At 59.5% G+C, this 17227-nt stretch overlaps 1 protein-coding gene and 1 pseudogene across 2 annotated transcripts; one reads left to right on the forward strand and one right to left on the reverse strand.

The window, feature by feature from the left end:
• Positions 1–431: 431 nt before the first annotated feature.
• LOC103307438 (retinoic acid receptor responder protein 2) lies at positions 432–4912 on the reverse strand. Of its 2 annotated transcripts, none has more exons than XM_065586661.1 (5): positions 4339–4912; positions 2743–2847; positions 2038–2142; positions 1512–1646; positions 432–651 (listed from the first exon to the last, which is right to left on the reverse strand). In XM_065586661.1, exons 1-4 carry the CDS (start codon positions 4501–4503, stop codon positions 1542–1544), a joined length of 480 nt encoding a protein of 159 aa, XP_065442733.1. In that variant the 5' UTR covers positions 4504–4912; the 3' UTR covers positions 432–651; positions 1512–1541. The 2 variants fall into 2 exon arrangements, with proteins under 2 accessions (XP_065442733.1, XP_065442732.1); XM_065586660.1 differs by having other exon boundaries at positions 432–655; positions 4339–4565.
• A 9096-nt stretch (positions 4913–14008) lies between these two features.
• LOC135981063 (leucine-rich repeat-containing protein 61-like) lies at positions 14009–17218 on the forward strand (annotated as a pseudogene).
• Positions 17219–17227: the final 9 nt, after the last annotated feature.

The following is a 17227-nucleotide window of genomic DNA, read 5'->3' on the forward strand; positions in this document are numbered from 1 at the left end:
AAGCTTGGGGTTCTTAAGCCCCTGCCCAGGTGAGTTCTGGGGGCTGCACCCCTCGCCCCGGCTCTGTCCCCCAGGTCCCTGCCTGCCTGGCCTGGTCCTTCGCCCCAGCACCCTCCTGCTTCCTGGCGGCTGGATCGTAAAACTCACGAGGGTGCTTCAGGGGGTGATTTCCACACCCCGGGGGCACCACACCCAGCTAAATGCTCCATCCCCGAGCGAGGCGGGGCAGAGCCCGGGGACCCAGCCGGGTGGGAGAGCGGGTGACAGACTCCCGGGCTGCCCGGCCACGGCAGGCAGGAGACGATGCGCTGGAGCAGACAACCCATGGGGGCAATCCGGGGCGGCGGGAGCAGGCCCAACATATCCCCTTGACCCGAGAAATACCCTGGGGGGCCGGCTGGGCAGCCCCTGGCTGAATAACCCTTCCGAAGTGGGGCTCTGGCTTTATTGGGGATGAACAGCCGGGCGATGGAGCTGAGCGAGGCGGGGGTGGGGAGAAGGAGCAGCAGGATCCGTTGGCCAGGCAGCTCTGCCCGGCCTGGTGCTGGAGCGGGCGCAGTGTCTGACGGGCAGGGGTGGTCGCCGGGTCTCCGCTGGGCAGCGCCGATAGCAGCGTCCTTCCGCGGGTTGAGGGTCCCAGAGTTGCCCAGGCTGGCTAGGGGAAGAGGAGATATGCTATAGGGTTAGCATTGCGGCTGGGGGCTCTGGGGGATCCCCACCCCACTGCTCTCCAGGCTGGGTTTGTTTCTGGGAGTTGGAGGAGGCGTCCGCCCCTGCGTCAGAGCAGCCGAGTGGGTCACGTTCGCAGAGAGCCAAGCTGCGGCCCTGGGGAGCGGCTGCCTGGGGCAGGAGCGAGGGCACCCCTTCCGCACCCAGGGGCCCGCAGGCATGCCTGCCGGCTGGCACTCCGGCCCCCATGGGGGTGCTCTGAGCTCAGCTCCGAGGGCACACCCGTCCGTCTGTCACAGACCGTGATGTTCCAGCCTGCGCTGCTCCGGGGCCCATTTGCTCCTTGGCCTCTGCTGGGGCTGCCAGCCAGCGGGCGACGGGGGCGGGGGGGGGGGACGGGGGCGCGGGTTGTGACCTGGACCCACCCCCAAGGACTCACTGGAGCCCAGCAAACTCACTGCTCCACAGCCAGCGAGCAGCGCCCAGACGGAACACTTGCTCACCGCTGCCCTGGGTGAGCCCGAGTCTCTGCAGCCCAGGCCAGACCCCGGAAAGCCCTGCCCCATTGGTGCCTGCCTTTGGTCCCCCTTGGGGGCGCTGGACACACCCCCTCCCGCTATGGTGCAACTTGGCGCCCTCTGCTGGGCTGTGGGATCAGCCCCTGGGGAGGGCAGTGGGTTAAAGGGCATCAGTCCCAAGGGGAGCGGGCACAGAGCGCTCTGCAGGGGGGCTCGGCCGGAGGGGGGAGATATCTGCTGCCCAGCCCAGAGCCCCCGAAGGGAACCATGAGCAGCCCAGCCCCCACCTGGTCCCAGGGCCCTGCCTGCAGGTGTCCGTCCTACCATGCTGTGGATGTGGGGGAGGCGCCCTGGCTAGGACGGCAGCCCTCTGGAGAAGGCAAAGACGCCGGGATGGTAGGGCGCTTCGCCCGTCTCCTGCACTGTGCTGCACTCCTGCTCGTGTCTCGTCTCCATCTCCTGCAGGGGCAGAGGCGTCAGGTCACAGGGTGGCCACGGTTCCGGCCAGGGAGCTGGTGCGGATCCGGCCCCAAGCAGCACCCCGGGGGCATGGGCTGGGCCCAGCGCTGTTGGCACCATCAGTCTGCACAGAGCATGGAACCGCTGAGCCTCGGTGCTCACGTGCTGCATGCGTGTGCCTGTCGGTGTGCATGTTGTGGGCATGTGCATGTCCTGGCATCTACCAGGAGCACAGGTGTCCGTCCATCCCCTGTGCGCAGACCCATGCTGCACCTGGGGGTGGCCCCACCCAGCACGGCTCCCAGGCCCCTTGCCGACATGTCGGATTTTCCCAGCACCTGCTCCCAGGAGAGCGGCTCTGCGCCCGATCCCTGCCCGTGGGCGCACTCACCGTCACAGGCTGCTGCTTCTCCACCCTGCAGTGCGTGTAGCTACCCAGCACCTTTCCCCCGCTGCGGGAGTCAAACTTGACACAAGCCAGGCAGATCTGCTTCCTCTGAGGAGAGAGGGACCAAGTGAAGCCTCCAGCCCCGTGGGCAGCGCCCGGGGGCTGCCGAGAACATGCAGCAGCTCTGCCCAGCCAGCTCCCCCTGCTGCACGTGTCCCCAGGGCCGTCTGTGCCCCTCCCTCACCGCGGGGGATGTTCCCCCTCGCACCCGCAGGTCGGTGCACCCCCCCACACACCCCTGCCCCAATCCATATAGGTGCTGCGCTCCCCAGTCTGTGTCCCCCGCACAGCCAGAGCCACATGGTGACTTGTCCCTGGGGAGTCCCTGGCAGAGCAGGGACCGGAGTCCAGCACCTTGCCCCGCGGGCAGCCGCCTCCAGCCCCCACCATGCAGCTGAGCTCCCCTGCTCCGCGCACACTCAGCCGCGTGCCAGCGCTCAGCCCCTCCCTGCCGCTCGCACGCTCCCTCGCTCTGCACTCCTCCCTGGGGCCCGGCGGAGCTGGGGGCTGCCGCCCACCTCATTCCCGGGTCGGGGAGAGCGTCACCGCAGCCCCGCTCCCCGGTGGAGGGGGAGGAAATGACCCTCCGGAGCAGTGACCCAGCCCCACGGACAGACAGAGGTCGGAGGCGGCTGGCCCCTCGCTCACCCCTCTGCGTTTGAGGGCGCAGTCCTGTCTGCTCCCCGGCTGGTTCCGGCACTGGGTCTGCTGGAGCCTGACCCGCAGCCGCACAAAGGGCCCTGCCGGATACTCCTGGAACCAAAGAGAAACCAGGGTCAGCAAAGCGCCTCTGGCAGCTCCTGCCAGAGCCCCGGGATGCGCGGGGCCCTGAGGAAACGCCCTGCGTGCTAAGGGGACTGTGCATTGCTCACTGTGACTAGCCAGTGCTCGGGTGCGCTGGAGACTCCAGCCCAGCATGGAGCCAGGGGCCTGGGCACGCGGCCTGCACCAACCAGCCGCCTCCGGGATACAGCCTCACTCGCCCGCCATGACGCGACCCTGTGAGGGGCAGTGTCACCCCAGGCGACGGAGGGGCTGGTAGAGACTCCCTCTGCCTTGTGCCGCTCCCGGCCCCCAAGTCTGACAGGACGTCCAACGCGCCCGCGCCCATGAGCAGCGGTGTCCGCAGAGGAGCCTGGGAGAAGCCCCTGAGCGCCCCGCGGCCTGTGCTGGAGTGTGGGGGGTTCGGGAAGGGGCCAACGGCTGGTGGGTTACGTCTCCGGGGGGGCCGAGGGGCACAGCCGGGAGGAAAAGCTGCCACCGGAGAGGCCGGGCACTGTGGGCAGCCAGCCCGAGCTCGGCCGCAGCATGCGAGGAAGCTGCAGCAGGCCCTGGAGCGCCCGGGAGAGCGGGTGACAGCCCAGGGAGGGGCAGCGAGGGATTGTGAGCAGCACCAGCAGCTGCCAATGCGCAGCCCTGGACTGAACCCCAGGGGAGCGGGTGGGCTTGGGGTCCCCCCTCAGGAGGGGGAGGGGCGGGGCGAGCCTGGGGAGCAAAGGGGCGGGGCTACTGGGACGTCACCACTCCTAGGCCCCCAGCAGTGCCCCGCACCCTGTGCCTGCCGCTGGCTGCCCCCTCAGGGGGGCCGGGCACAGTTCATGTGTAGCTGAGCTCTGCAAGGCAACACCCATTCGCCTCTGACAAGGCTGGCCAGGTGCCCGCAGCCCAGCCTAGCCCCCCCTGGGCCAGGACGCTGAGCCCCGTTAGCTGGAACCAGCTCTCCCGACCGACGCCCGCCTCGTGCTGCCTGCAGGGCCGTGAGCAGCTCCGCGGGGCCAGGCTCCGTCCTGCTTTCCCCATTCTGGCTGCGCAGAGCCCTGGCCGCCCTGCCCTCTCCCCTAGCCGGCCTTGTCCCCCCAGGCGATGCACGACGCATGGGCCACTGGGAGTGTTGAGCATGGCTGTGTCTGCACCAAGCTCTGCAGAGCTCCAGTTCATCCCCAGGCCCCTGCCCACCGCCATCCCACCCCCCTCCCTGTACCCAAACCCAGTCCTCCCCACAGCTCCCCTTCCCTGCCCCCAGCCAGTCTCCGCAGACCTCCTCCGTCCTCACCCATGGGCGCTGTGTACCCCCACCGCAAACCCACCCAGAGGGGCTCTCAGCCATGAGAGTCCCACGTTCCTTTCGTCCCACAGGCCGGGTAGACAGGAATCACTTCCCCCAACACTGCGGAGCAGCCACCTCTGGGGAGGGACTCAGCAGCTCAGCGCACAGCAATGCGTCGCCGGCTCTCACGCACTCACTGTTTCAGTGACGTCTTCCACGGCCTGTTTCTTGTACACCCATTGCACCAATTTCTTGTTGTGAAAATCCTCCAGCACCAAGTCCACCACCATCTCCTGCAGCGTCAATTCGCTAGCCGCAGCCAGGGCCACCAAGCCCAAGCCCAGAACTAGCAGCCCCTTCATCTGTGCGGGTGGCGAATGGATCCCAGGGAGCCGTCTGCCCCTCTCCCCCACCCCAAGAACTCCCCTCTGTTGATCTTAGTCTTCCATTAACTAATTCCCCAGAAGCTGCCCTACTCCTCCCCCTGCCCGGCCAGCACCCTGCCCATTGCAATCTCGGTCATCGATTTGTTGTCGGGAGCTGCTGGAGAGAGGCAGGCAAAGTTGGCACAGCCCGGCCGTGGGGTGGGGCAGGAGGGAGGGCGAGCCAGGGGAACGGGATGCCCAGTTCCTGGTGGCCTGGAAGCTCTGTCCTGTGCCTGGTCACTAAACCCATCTCGCCTCTAGGGCCGGATTGAACGAGCCCATCGGTGCTGCAGCCGCAGGTCCCTGGAGCCAGAGCACATCCTTTCTTGGCTCCTCTTCCCGGCTGTGTCCGGGGGAAGCTCGGCACGCCCTGCGGGTCACCGCAATGCAGAGACCCACCGCCCTGCCAGCTCGCCCCATACCCAGCCCCCATGTGACCAGGGACAGGGGTGTGTTTGGGGTGGGGGAGGGGACGCTCAGGAGGTAGGATGGGAAGAGACCCACAGAGGTTCAGCTTCTGCGTCCCGTTGCTCCCGGCCTGGTGCTGGGACCCCCCCGGGCTGTCTCCTCCTCACAGCCCTTTGCAATCCAGGGGCATCGCCCAGCGCAGGGCACCGGGGCAGCGCACACTGAGTGAGGGGGGCAGGGTCACGTCACGGTCACTATCCCTGCAGCCCAGCGAGCGAATGGCAGAGAAAGGAACCGAACTCCCAGACCCGAGGCCGTCCCTCCGTCCCTCTTCCCAACGGGCGCCCCGAGCTCTGAGAGCTGCAGGGGTTCTGGCTCTAGGGGCGCTGCCCACAGGGGCTCCGCAGGCTTTCCCCACCCCCGCCCTGTGAGGAGAACGGAGCTCAGAGCAAAGCGTGGGCAGGTCCCACTGAGTCCATCTTGCTCCCTACAAGCTGGGGAACCGGGCTGTGTCCGTCCCTGGCGCTGGCTCTCCCAGCCCCCACGGCTGGATCAGTTTGTTTGTCCATTCTGGTCGCTACGTTTTATCGGAAACCTGACAGATGTTCCACCCCGAGAGAGCAGCCGTGTGGCGGAGCGGAACCTTTCCCAGGCAGGCAGGGGCCCCGTGGCATCGGGTCACTGGCTGGGAGGGCAGGTGGATTAGGCAACAGAGGAACAGAGAGCAGGGGTTGGAAATGCTGAAGGTTGAGCTGGTTTGAAGTTCAGTGTTTCTCCGAATGGCTCGAAGAGCTGAATTCTCAGCACAGTCTGAGCGCTTGGGGAGGGCGGGGGCAGCGGAGATACTTCTCCTTAGATACTGAAGCCAGCTGTTCCCTGCTCTGTGCCTCACCCACGCCCCTAACCGTAGCCTGCCCCCCACAGCCCCTGATCCCACTTTCTCCCTGCCAACCAGACTCAACCCTCGCGCTGCTCTTCTAATCCTTCGTAAAGTACTTAAAGTACTCTCCTCCCGCCTTCAAAGTGTTCCGAGCCGACCTCCTCTCTCCGGGCCCCATTCCCCACTGCCACCAAGCCAATCTAGCCCCCAGCTCCCCCAGCCGTGCTCCCAGCTGATTCCCTGGCCCCTGGCCGGGTTGAAAGAGAGGCGGGGGTTGGGTGTGGAGCACCTCATCTTTCTGAGAGCCAACCTGGGGAACTTCCCCGACTACCCCCTGTGACGGAGCAGGGGAGTTACATTGGGGATGGGGGACTTCCCTTGCAGGAAGATACCTGAGCTGTAACCTGAGCCAGGAGGGGGGTGGGAGAAGTTACACCTTCTGTCCGGGAGACTCGACAAAGGAGAGGAGGAGCTGGGAGGAGGGGAAGAGAGCGGCTGGAGGAGTTTTTTAGTTTCAGTTTAGTGCTGGGTGGTGGAACACAGGGAACCCCAAGTCTCTGGAGTCTAAGCTCCCTGCCCCCCCCCCCCCCGAAGGACTTGACTGAGGGGTCCTGGTTGTACCTACAAGCTCTGTTGTAGACTGTGTTCCTATTGTCCAATAAACCTTCCATTTTACTGGCTGGCTTAGAGTCATGGTGAATCCCAGTAAGAGGGGTGTAGGGCCCTGACTACCACACACTCCGTGATAACTGGTGGCAGCGGTGGGATCTACTGCACCCCATGGACGGCACTTTGGGGAGCAGTGAAACAAAGGGGGATTGACGGGGATTAGGTGTGCTGAAGAGTCAGAGAGAGATGGTTCCAGGGGGCGATTAACCCCTGGGAGTGTGGGAGCAGCGAGAAGGACTTTTGCAGTAACAGGGTCCCCCTGGGGATTGCAACAAGTGGTCCCGGGGCGGAGGAGTCTGCAGCTCGACCCTGGGAGAGAGGTGGTGATCTGAAGAAGGGCTGGCATACTAGGGGTCTCCCTGGAACGGTGGGAAGCGGAGAGCACAGCCCGGCGAGTGGCCAGCAGGAGGATGTATGCTAAACGCCTTAAGAGCGACCTGGTGGAGCTGTGCAGGCAGAGGGGGCTGAGCAGTAGGAGGTCCACCAAAGAACAGCTCATTGCCCAGCTGGAGGAGAGGGATCGCTTGGATGAACCGAGCCCTGTCCCTGAGGGAAGCCGCCCGGTGGATGCAGCGTGGGCCCCGGGGCCTGACATGGCTGGGGGGGGAGCAGACTGCTGCCGAGGACATCCCGAGACGCTGCCTACCTATACCTAGGGGAGGGGTTGGGGGAAGCCCAGCGAATACCGAGGACACCCCGACCCCAGTGGCCAGCAGGGGATCGTCCCGGCGGCGTTCCCTGTCCCTGGAGCTGAGGCGGCTGGAATATGAATGGGAGATGAGACTGAAAGAGCTCAAGTTAAGGCAGCAAGAACTGAAGCAGGAGCGGGAAAAACGGGAAAAGCAGCGTCAGCATGATCTGGAGGAGAAGGAGAAACAGCGTCAGCACGAGCTGGAGCTGGCCTGGCTGAGGAGCAGTGGGGCCCCAGCTGCAGTGAGTGAGGGGGGACCCAAGACTGCAAAGACCTTTGATAAGTGCTTCCTGGCCCAGCGTAAGGAGGGGGAGGACATGGATACCTTCCTGACGGCCTTTGAGAATGCCTGTGAGCTGCACAGGTTTGACCCTGCAGACAGGCTCCAGTTTCTCACCCCCTTACTGGACTCCAAAGCCGTGGAGGTGTACAGTCAAATGAAACGGGTGGAGACAGGGGACTATGAACTGTTCAAAAAGGCCCTGCTCCGCGAGTTTGGGCTGACCCCTGAGATGTACCGGAAAAGGTTCCGGAGTCAGCGTAAAACCCGTGAGGTCACAATACCTACAACTGGCCAACCGGGCGCAGGGGTATGCCCGCAAGTGGACAGCTGGGGCCCAAACTAAAGAAGACCTGCTTGACCTATTCGTACTGGAGCACGTGTATGAGCAGTGCCCATCCGACCTGTGGCGATGGTTGATGGACCAGAAGCCAGAGAACCCGCAGCATGCAGGCCAGCTGGCCGACGAGTTTGTGAACAGTCGGGCAGGGGATAACAGGGAGAAGTCCCAAAGGAACAGGCCCTCCACAATGCAGAGAGAGAGTCATCATGGGATCTCCCAGTGGGGAAATATGGAGAACCCCCACCAAAGGGGAACACCTGGCGTCAGGTCCATCCGACCCGCTCGAGGGGACCCATGGGACATGGGCTGCTATCACTGTGGCCAAAGAGGTCACATACAGGCCCAGTGCCTCAGGCTCAGGGACGGACTGAGCAGACCCAACCCACAGAGGTTTGACTGCGTAAAGACCCAGCCGGACGAGGGGCAGCATTCCCAGACAAGGGGGGCTGGCAGCGTACCACTTGCTAAGAAGGGAGGAATACCCCAGGCCAGCTCCTCTAGGGGGTTGGATGCTCCAGACTCAGGGTTTTTGGTTTACAGGGTGGGCGCGGGGCTGTCCCTCCGGAGAGAGTGCCTTGTTCCCCTGGAGGTGGATGGGAGGAAGGTCAGTGGAAACTGGGATATGGGCTCAGAGGTGACGCTGGCCTGGCCCGAGGTGGTGGCCCCAGATCGGGTGGTGCCCGACACCTACCTGACCCTGACGGGGGAGGACGGGACCCCATTCAAGGTGCCTGTGGCGATGGTACACCTGAAATGGGGGGCCAAGAAGTGAATGTCCAGTTTGGCCAATGTACATAGCAGAGGGGCATTGCTGGCACATGATGGCATATATAACATTTGTAGACGTGCAGGTGAATGAACCGGTGATGTTGTAGCTGATCTGGTTAGGTCCTGTGATGGTGTTGTTGGTGTAGATATGTGGGCAGAGTTGGCATCGAGGTTTGTTGCATGGGTTGGTTCCTGAGTTAGAGTTGTTATGGTGCAGTGTGTGGTTGCTGGTGAGAATATGCTTTAAGGTTGGCGGGTTGTCTGTGGGCGAGGACTGGCCTGCCTCCCAAAGTCTGTGAAAGAGAGGGATCATTGTCCAGGATGGGTTGTGGATCACTGATGATGCGTTGGAGAGGTTTAAGCTGAGGACTGTAGGTGATGGCCAGTGAACTCCACATTGGCCAAACTGGACAGTCCCTACGTAAAAGGATAAATGGACACAAGTCAGATATCAGGAATGGCAATATACAAAAACCTGTAGGAGAACACTTCAACCTCCCTGGCCACACAATAGCAGATGTAAAGGTAGCCATCTTACTGCAAAAAAACTTCAGGACCAGACTCCAAAGAGAAACTGGTGAGCTCCAGTTCATTTGCAAATTTGACACCATCAGATCAGGATTAAACAAAGACTGTGAATGGCTATCCAACTACAGAAGCAGTTTCCCCTTCCTTGGTGTTCACACTTCAACTGCTAGCAGAGGACCTCACCCTCCCTGATTGAACTAACCTCGGTATCTCCAGACTGATTCTTGCCTGCATATTTATACCTGCCCCTAGAAATTTCCATTACATGCATCTGACGAAGTGGGCATTCACCCACGAAAGCTCATGCTCCAATACATCTGTTAGTCTTAATGGTGCCACAGGACTCTCTGTTGCTTTTTACCCTGAGGCAGTGTCCTTGTCTTCCATTGAAACAGACAATGTGGCAGATGCACTGCTGACCATTTTCAGCCAAGTGGGGTTCCCCAAGGAAGTCTTGACAGACCAAGGGTCCAACTTCATGTCAGCCCTACTCCGGTGCTTGTAGGAGAAATGCGGGGTCCGGCACAACTGGGCCTCAGCGTATCACCCCCAATCCGACGGGCTGGTGTAGAGGTTCAATGGGATGCTAAAGATGATGCTGAAAACCTTTATGAACCAGCACCCGCAGGACTGGGACAAGCACTTACCTCACCTGCTGTTCGCGTACAGGGAGGTACCCCAGGAGTCTACTGGATTTTCGCCTTTCGAACTGTTATATGGAAGGCGGGTAAGGGGGCCCCTAGACCTGATGAGAGATGAATGGGAGGGGAAGGCCACTCCCAAGAGAGAGTTGGTGGTGGAGTATGTCGTGGCCTTCTGGGAAAGACTTGCTGAACTCATGGGCCTGGCCAGGGAGAATCTGGCCAGAGCCCAGAGGAAGCAGAAGGTCTGGTACGACTGCACGACGCAGGCCCACGCCTACGCCACCGGGGATCAGGTGATGGTTCTTATCCCCGTGAGAAAAAACAAACTACAGGCCGCCTGGGAAGGCCCTTTTACGGTTGTCGAGCAACTAAATGAGGTAAAGGTGGAGCTGTCAAATCGGGCACACCACCGCTGGGTGTACCATGTGAATATGATGAAGCCATATTATGACAGGGGGGATGTTGTGGTGGCCGTGTGTGGCCAGTGGGAGGAGCAGGGAGATGACCCTTTAGTAGATCTATTTCCCGAGACAGGAACTGGCTCCCCCCTGGAAACAATTCCCCTCTCTGATCAGCTGACCCTGGCCCAGCAATCTGAGATCAGAGGGGTCTTGCATCTGTACCGACAGCTGTTTTCCAACCAGCCTGGATGCACTAATCTGACTGTCCACGGGTGCAGACAGGATCGCACCCACCTATAAAATGCCCCCCCTTCTGAGTCACAGGGAAAATTGCCGAGGACCTGGAAAGAGAGGTCAGGGACATGCTGGCTTTGGGGGTGATCCAGCCATCTTCCAGCCCTTGGGCCTCGCCGGTGGTGCTGGTCCCCAAAAAGGACGGGTCGATCCGGTTCTGTGTGGACTATCGGAAGCTTAAAGCCATCATTGTATTCGATGCCTACCCCATGCCCAGGCCTGACGAGCTCCTAGACAAGCTGGGAGGTGCTCAGTACCTTACCACCATGGATCTTACAAAGGGCTACTGGCAGGTGCCGCTGGATGCAGATGCCAGGCTGAAATCGGCCTTTATCACCCCTCTGGGGCTCTATGAGTTCCTGACCCTGCCCTTCGGCCTCAAGGGAGCGCCGGCCACCTTCCAGCGCCTGGTGGATCAGCTACTGAGGGGAATGGAGAGTTTTGCTGTGGCGTATATTGATGACATCTGTGTCTTTAGCCAGACCTGGGAGGACCATGTGTCCCAGGTTAGACAAGTGCTAAACAGACTCCGGGAGGCTGGGCTGACCGTAAAGGCTGAGAAGTGCAAGGTGGGGATGGCTGAAATATCCTACCTAGGTCACCGGGTGGGGAGCGGCTGCCTAAAGCCAGAACCAGCCAAAGTGGAGGTGATCAGAGACTGGCCCGCTCCTCTGATGGTGCTGCCCATGGGAGCCAGCTGAGGTCACTCAATCAGGGTGAACTGCAAACAAAACGGGGCAGACAACCCCCAGAAGCTGTTGGATATTCCAATACTTAGATTTACCAAACCAGCACAAAACAACTTCTGTATTACCTCACTGGTTACTCAGAGTCCAAACAACGCAGTTCCCTTAAAGTGCCCGGCCTCAGGCCTCCATCCAGACACACACGTCAGATATGATGATGATTACGGAAAATCTTATCTCTTCATATAGAAGAAAAGGTTCTTCCAATCCCAAAGGATCAGCCACACACCCAGGTCCAATTATAACTTAGATCTGACCCAAAATATAAGCTGTGACAAAGCTCTGTCCTTGACTCTGTGGGTCCTGCGTTTCCTGATGGATTTTGCTAACCTCAGAGGCTCACTGTGCCCCTCCACATAGCCCTTCTCTCTCTAGAGGCAAGGGTCACAGTCTACTGAGCCATTTTCATCATAAACCAACCAGGGAGGTGAGGAGAAGCAGCCCTCCCTCGCACAGTCTCTGTTGTCTCCCAGTCTCAGTGATTAATTCAGGGGGGGAACCTGGGCCCGCCCTCTACTCCGGGCTCCAGCCCAGGGACCCTAAAATTAGCAGCTATGGAAGCTGACTTTTTCGAAATAGGATGTGTACAATTCCCTGGGCCACTTCCCCACAACAGCCCCCACTTAGTATCTTCTTCACAATTACCTCAGGGCCTCCTTCCTTGCACCTGGTACGGCTTAGTACTACTTCATTCCTCCAACAGCACAGCTCCCTCCTATAGCTCCTGCCACCCACCCCACACTGACTAACTGGGAGGCTTTTAACTAGTTCAAGCCAGTCCTTGATTGGCTTCAGGTGTTCCAGTCAATCTAGCTGTCTCCACTGCCTTCTAGAAGGATCTTAATTGGCCCCAGGTGTCTTGATTAACCTGGAGCAACTGCCATTTGGTTACCATGGTACCAGGGATTTGTTTAGCCTGGGGCTAACATACCTGTTCCTCACTACTTTACTGTAGCCATCTGGCCTTGCCCCGTCACAGTAGCTTATAACCAATTCTTATTAACTAAGCTAAAATTTATTAAAAAGAAAAGAGAGAGAGTGTTGGTTAAAAGATCAATGTACTGACAGACTTGAATTCAATTCTTGAAGTTTAGATACATAGCAGAGATGAGCTTGTAGTTGCCAAAAGTCCTTTTAGAAATAGTCCAGAGGTTATAGTCCAATGTCCATATTCAGGGTGACTCTAGTCAGTGACTGGGGATCTCAATCCTTGTGGCTTATGGTTTCCCCATCTTGAAACCCAAAGCAGATCTGAGATGAAGCAGGATCGTGTCCCAGGGTTCTTATACATTTCCAGCAGCCTTTTGGCCTGAGAAAACAATAGGCTTAACTCTCCTTCTGCCAAACATCCTGGCAATTAGCACAGGGTAATTTATCCATTAAACAGTTCAGATACAGGTTACCACAAACTTCAAAGAGACATAGAGACAATAATACTATTTCACTCAAGTATGATCATAAATGTTAATATTCCTTTTTGATCTTTGAATTAAAGTTATAGCAATAGACAAGACTTGTTTGCTTACATCACAAGACCTGAGCAAACATCTCTCCTTGAGATTTCTAACAATATAGACTTGCATTTCATAGCTCTATTCATTTACATATCTTCCTAACCAGTCCTTTAGGTTCACCCCTGGGTCAGGTTAGTTTGAGTTAATTAACTCTTTCTGGCTCTGTCATCTTTCAATGAGATATTATATTGCTCATAACATCACAGCTCCCCAAACCAAAAAACAGGTCCAAGCCTTTATTGGGATGGCGGGGTACTATTGAAGGTTCGTGCCCCACTTTAGCTCCATAGCCGCCCCCATCACTGAGCTGTGCAAGAAGGGGAAGCCAGACAAGGTGGTCTGGACCGAGGAGTGCCAGGAGGCTCTCCGGGCGCTGAAGGAGGCTCTGGTCAGTGGCCCAGTTCTGGCAAACCCAGACTTTGACAAGCCCTTTTTGGTGTTCACCGACGCCTCAGACACGGGACTGGGGGCGGTGTTAATGCAGGAGGATGAAAAGGGGGAGAGACACCCCATCGTGTACCTGAGCAAGAAGTTGCTACCCCAGGAGCAGAACTACACGGCCATCAAGAAGGAATGCCTGGCCATGGTGTGGGCCCTCAAGAAACTAGAGCCATCTCTCTTTGGGCGACACTTCACCGTGCACACTGACCACTCTCCCCTGACCTGGCTGCACCAGATGAAAGAAGCCAACGCCAAGCTCCTGAGGTGGAGCCTGCTCCTGCAGGATTATGACATGGACGTGGTCCATGTGAAGGGACGTGACAACCTGATAGCGGACGCATTGTCCCGGAGACGGGGCCCTGAACTTCCCCAGGTCACTGGTCAGAGTGACCCCGCTCAGTTCAGTCTCCAAGGGGGGAGAGATATGATGGAGCAGGGGAGTTACATTGGGGATGGGGGACTGCCCTTGCAGGAAGATACCTGAGCTGTAACCTGAGCCGGAGGGAAGGGGGGGGTTGGGAGAATTGACACCTTCTGGCCAGGAGACTGGATAACGGAGAGGAGGAGCTGGGGGGAGGGGAAGAGAGCGGCTGGAGGAGTTTTTTAGTTTCAGTTTGTTGCTGGGTGGTGGAATGCAGGGAACCCCAAGTCTCTGGGGTCTAAGCTCCCTGCCCCCCTCCCCCAGAAGGACTCGACTGAGGGATCCTGGTTGTACCTACAAACTCTGTTGTAGACTGCTGTCCTACTGTCCAATAAACCTTCCATTTCACCGTCAGGCTGAGAATCACGGTGAATCGCAGGAAGGGGGGTGCAGGGCCCTGACTCCCCCACACTCTGTGACACCCCCCGCTGCCCCTCATCTGCTCGGAGAACGACAGCGCGGGCAGCAGCAGTGGGGAGGAGGGGACCCCGCCAGCTTAGAGACCGTCTCCGAGATACAGGCAGCGGGGCACCCACCCGTCTCCGGGGTACGCCAGGCCGGGTGCACGGCGCGGTGCGGCCACTGGGCCCTTGTGGGGCAGAGATGGCTGAAGGGGGACGGTACAGCTCCCCTATGGGCCCTGCTGCGCTCGGTGTGGCTCCTGACCGTGGGCCGTTTGGTCTCAGTCGCTATAAAGAGGACAGTGACCAGTTCTCCACTGGAGGTCGGACTAGAAGCAATGGGCTTAATCTGCAACCAGGGGGATGGAGGTGAGAGATCAGGGGAAAGATTCTATCACTGGAGGTGTTTTAAGAACAGGTTGGACAAACCCCTGTCAGGGTCTAGGCTTGCCTGTGTGCTGCCTCAGTGCAGGGGGCTGGCTAGTTGCCCATCTCTTTCCAGACCTACCTGTCTGTGTTTCTATGAGCATCACAGTGTGTGTGTGAACATGTATGGTGCATGCATGTTGCAAGTGTGCAGCATGTGTGAGCAGACCCAGGACACGTCTGTGTGACTGTGCAGCGTGAAAGTAGAATGAATTCTATTGTAGAAGTAGAATGAATTAAAGAAATGTTGTATGTTCCTGTAAGCAGGAATGAGGAATGTTAAGATAAAGTTGTCAGGAAGAGGAACGTTAAGGTATTGAACAATGGGTCCACTTAAGCTGATGGTGGGACATTAACAGGAGATTGGTGAGAGTTAATAAGGAAATAAAATATGTGTGTCTAGCCCCAGGTAAATTTATCAGTTCTGCTCCCTTTGTAATCTTGTTAATTTCACACCCTTTTATCTGTATAAATAAGGTGGTTTGAGCCTTTTGCTAATAAACAGAGTGGTCTGACAAATTGTGAGTCCTGAGTCTGACTTTGACAGCAGCGTGTATGTGTGTGCATGTGCAGATCTGAGTGTGACCGGTGTGTATGCATGCATGTGCAATGTGTGTATCTGGGTGCGTGTGCAGAGCTGTGTGTGAAGTGTGTATCTCTGTGTGTGCAAATCTTTGTGTGCACTGTGTGTGTGTGTTCACAGTGGGTATATGTGTGTGTGCAGATCTGTGTGTGTGAGCTTGCACAGGGTGTATCTGTTCAGATCTGTGTGTGTGTGCAGACGTGTGTATCTGTGTGTGCACGGTGTGTATCTGGGTGTGTGCATGATGTGTATGTGAGTGTGCATGGTGCATATCGGTGTGAGTGTGCACGGGTGTATCTGTGTGTGCAGATGTGTGTCTGTGTGTGTCTGTGTATGAGTATGTGTGCACGGCATGTATCTGTGTATGAGTGTGTGTGTGTGCACGGCGTGTATCTGGGTGTGTGCATGATGTGTATGTGAGTGCTTGGGCGTATCGGTGTGAGTGTGCACAGGGTGTATCTGTGTGTGGAGATCTGTGTGTGTGTGTGTGTGTGTGTGTGTGTATGGTGTGTATCTGTACGTGTGTGTGTGCACGGCATGTATCTGTTTATGAGTGTGTGTGTGTGTGCATGGTGTGTGTCTGTGTATGAGTGTGTGTGTGTGTGCATGGTGTGTGTCTGTGTATGAGTGTGTGTGTGTGTGCACGGTGTGTATCTGTATATCGGCATGTGCAGTGTGTGTGTGCACAGATCCAGGGCAGATTGCTGATGCCCCATTCCTAAGGGTAAAATTTTGTCACGGTTAGTTTTAGTAAAACTCAGGGGCAATAAACAAAAATGCAGGGAGCCGTGACCTGTCGGTGACTGTACTAAACACCGAGATCAATAGGGGGCAGGAATGGAGTCCCAGCGCCTGGCAATCAAAGCAGCCGGGGCTCCGGCCATGGCGTGGGCTGGAAGGGGACACAGAAGAAGCCAGGGAGACCCCTGACCCATGGGGTGCGTGTGGGGGCGTTAGTACCACAGACGGCAGCTTCAGCACCAGGGGCCAGCAGGCCACAGAGCCGCCCGGAGCGCCCAGCTGGGTGCAGGGGCGGGGTTCAAGGGGGCTCCGGCCCTGCTGGCGGAGGGGGCTGCTGGCGGGAAGGAGGCGGCTGGGCTTGGGCAGGGTCCTGATCCCGTCTCTCTTCCCTTCCAGGGGCTGGCGCGTTGCCGGCGTGACCCAGCGTGGCCGCACGGGCAGCGGGCTCCAGGGGGCCCCCTGGGGCAGAGGCGCCTGGAAGGGGCAAAGCGCTTTCCCGGACCTGGCCCAGCTCGGGGTGTGCAGAGGTTCTCCGCGCCGTGGCTGAGTGGCTGTGGGCCGCTCGGGCCCTGCCTGAGCCGTAGGGCGGCGGCCCGGCCGCGATGGAGCCCTGGGCGGAGAAGGGGGACGAGGGCGAGAACGTCAGGGTCACCGCCCAGCTGCTGAAGGCCAAGACGGGCGAGTTCGCCCTGGAGTCCATCCCTGAAGCTGCGGGGCCTGGGCATCTCGGAGCTGGGCTGCCTGGGCGAGTGCGCCAGCCTGGAGTGGCTGGACCTCTCCGGCAACGCCATCTCCCACCTGGGCCCCCTGGCTGCCCTCAAGTCCCTGGCTGTCCTCAACCTCTCGGCCAACCGCGTCTGCAGCCTGGAGCCGCTCGGCGCCTGCGAGAGCCTGCAGAGCCTCAACGTGGCCGGCAACCTGCTGGGCAACTTGCAGCAGCTGCAGTGCCTGGCGGGGCTGCGCCGGCTGGAGAGCCTGCGTCTGCACGACGCCCGGGCCCGCCTCAGCAACCCCGTCTGCGCCTCCGGGGCCTACCGCAGCGCCCTGGGGGACCTGCTCCCCGGCCTCAAGGCCGTCGACGGCGAGCGGGTCTCCGGGCGCGGCAGCGAGCTCTACCAGCTCTGCAGGGACCTGGACAGCTCCCTGGAGCGGGGCGGCAGCGGCGGGGCGGGCAGCCCGGAGCCGCCGGGCGCGGCCCTGCCCTGGGTGGAGGAGGGCTACTGGGAGCGGAGGCCAGCTCGGCGCAGCTCCATCATGGAGGAGGCCTACAAGCAGTTCAATGACGTGCTGCCTGCCTGGCCTGGTCCTTCGCCCCAGCACCCTCCTGCTTCCTGGCGGCTGGATCGTAAAACTCGCGAGGGTGCTTCAGGGGGTGATTTCCACACCCCGGGGGCACCACACCCAGCTAAATGCTCCACCCCCGAGCGAGGCGGGGCAGAGCCCGGGGACCCAGCCGGGTGGGGGAGCGGGTGACAGACTCCC

This window comes from Chrysemys picta, chromosome 2 (assembly GCF_011386835.1).
Source record: "Chrysemys picta bellii isolate R12L10 chromosome 2, ASM1138683v2, whole genome shotgun sequence".
Taxonomy (NCBI): domain Eukaryota; kingdom Metazoa; phylum Chordata; order Testudines; family Emydidae; genus Chrysemys; species Chrysemys picta.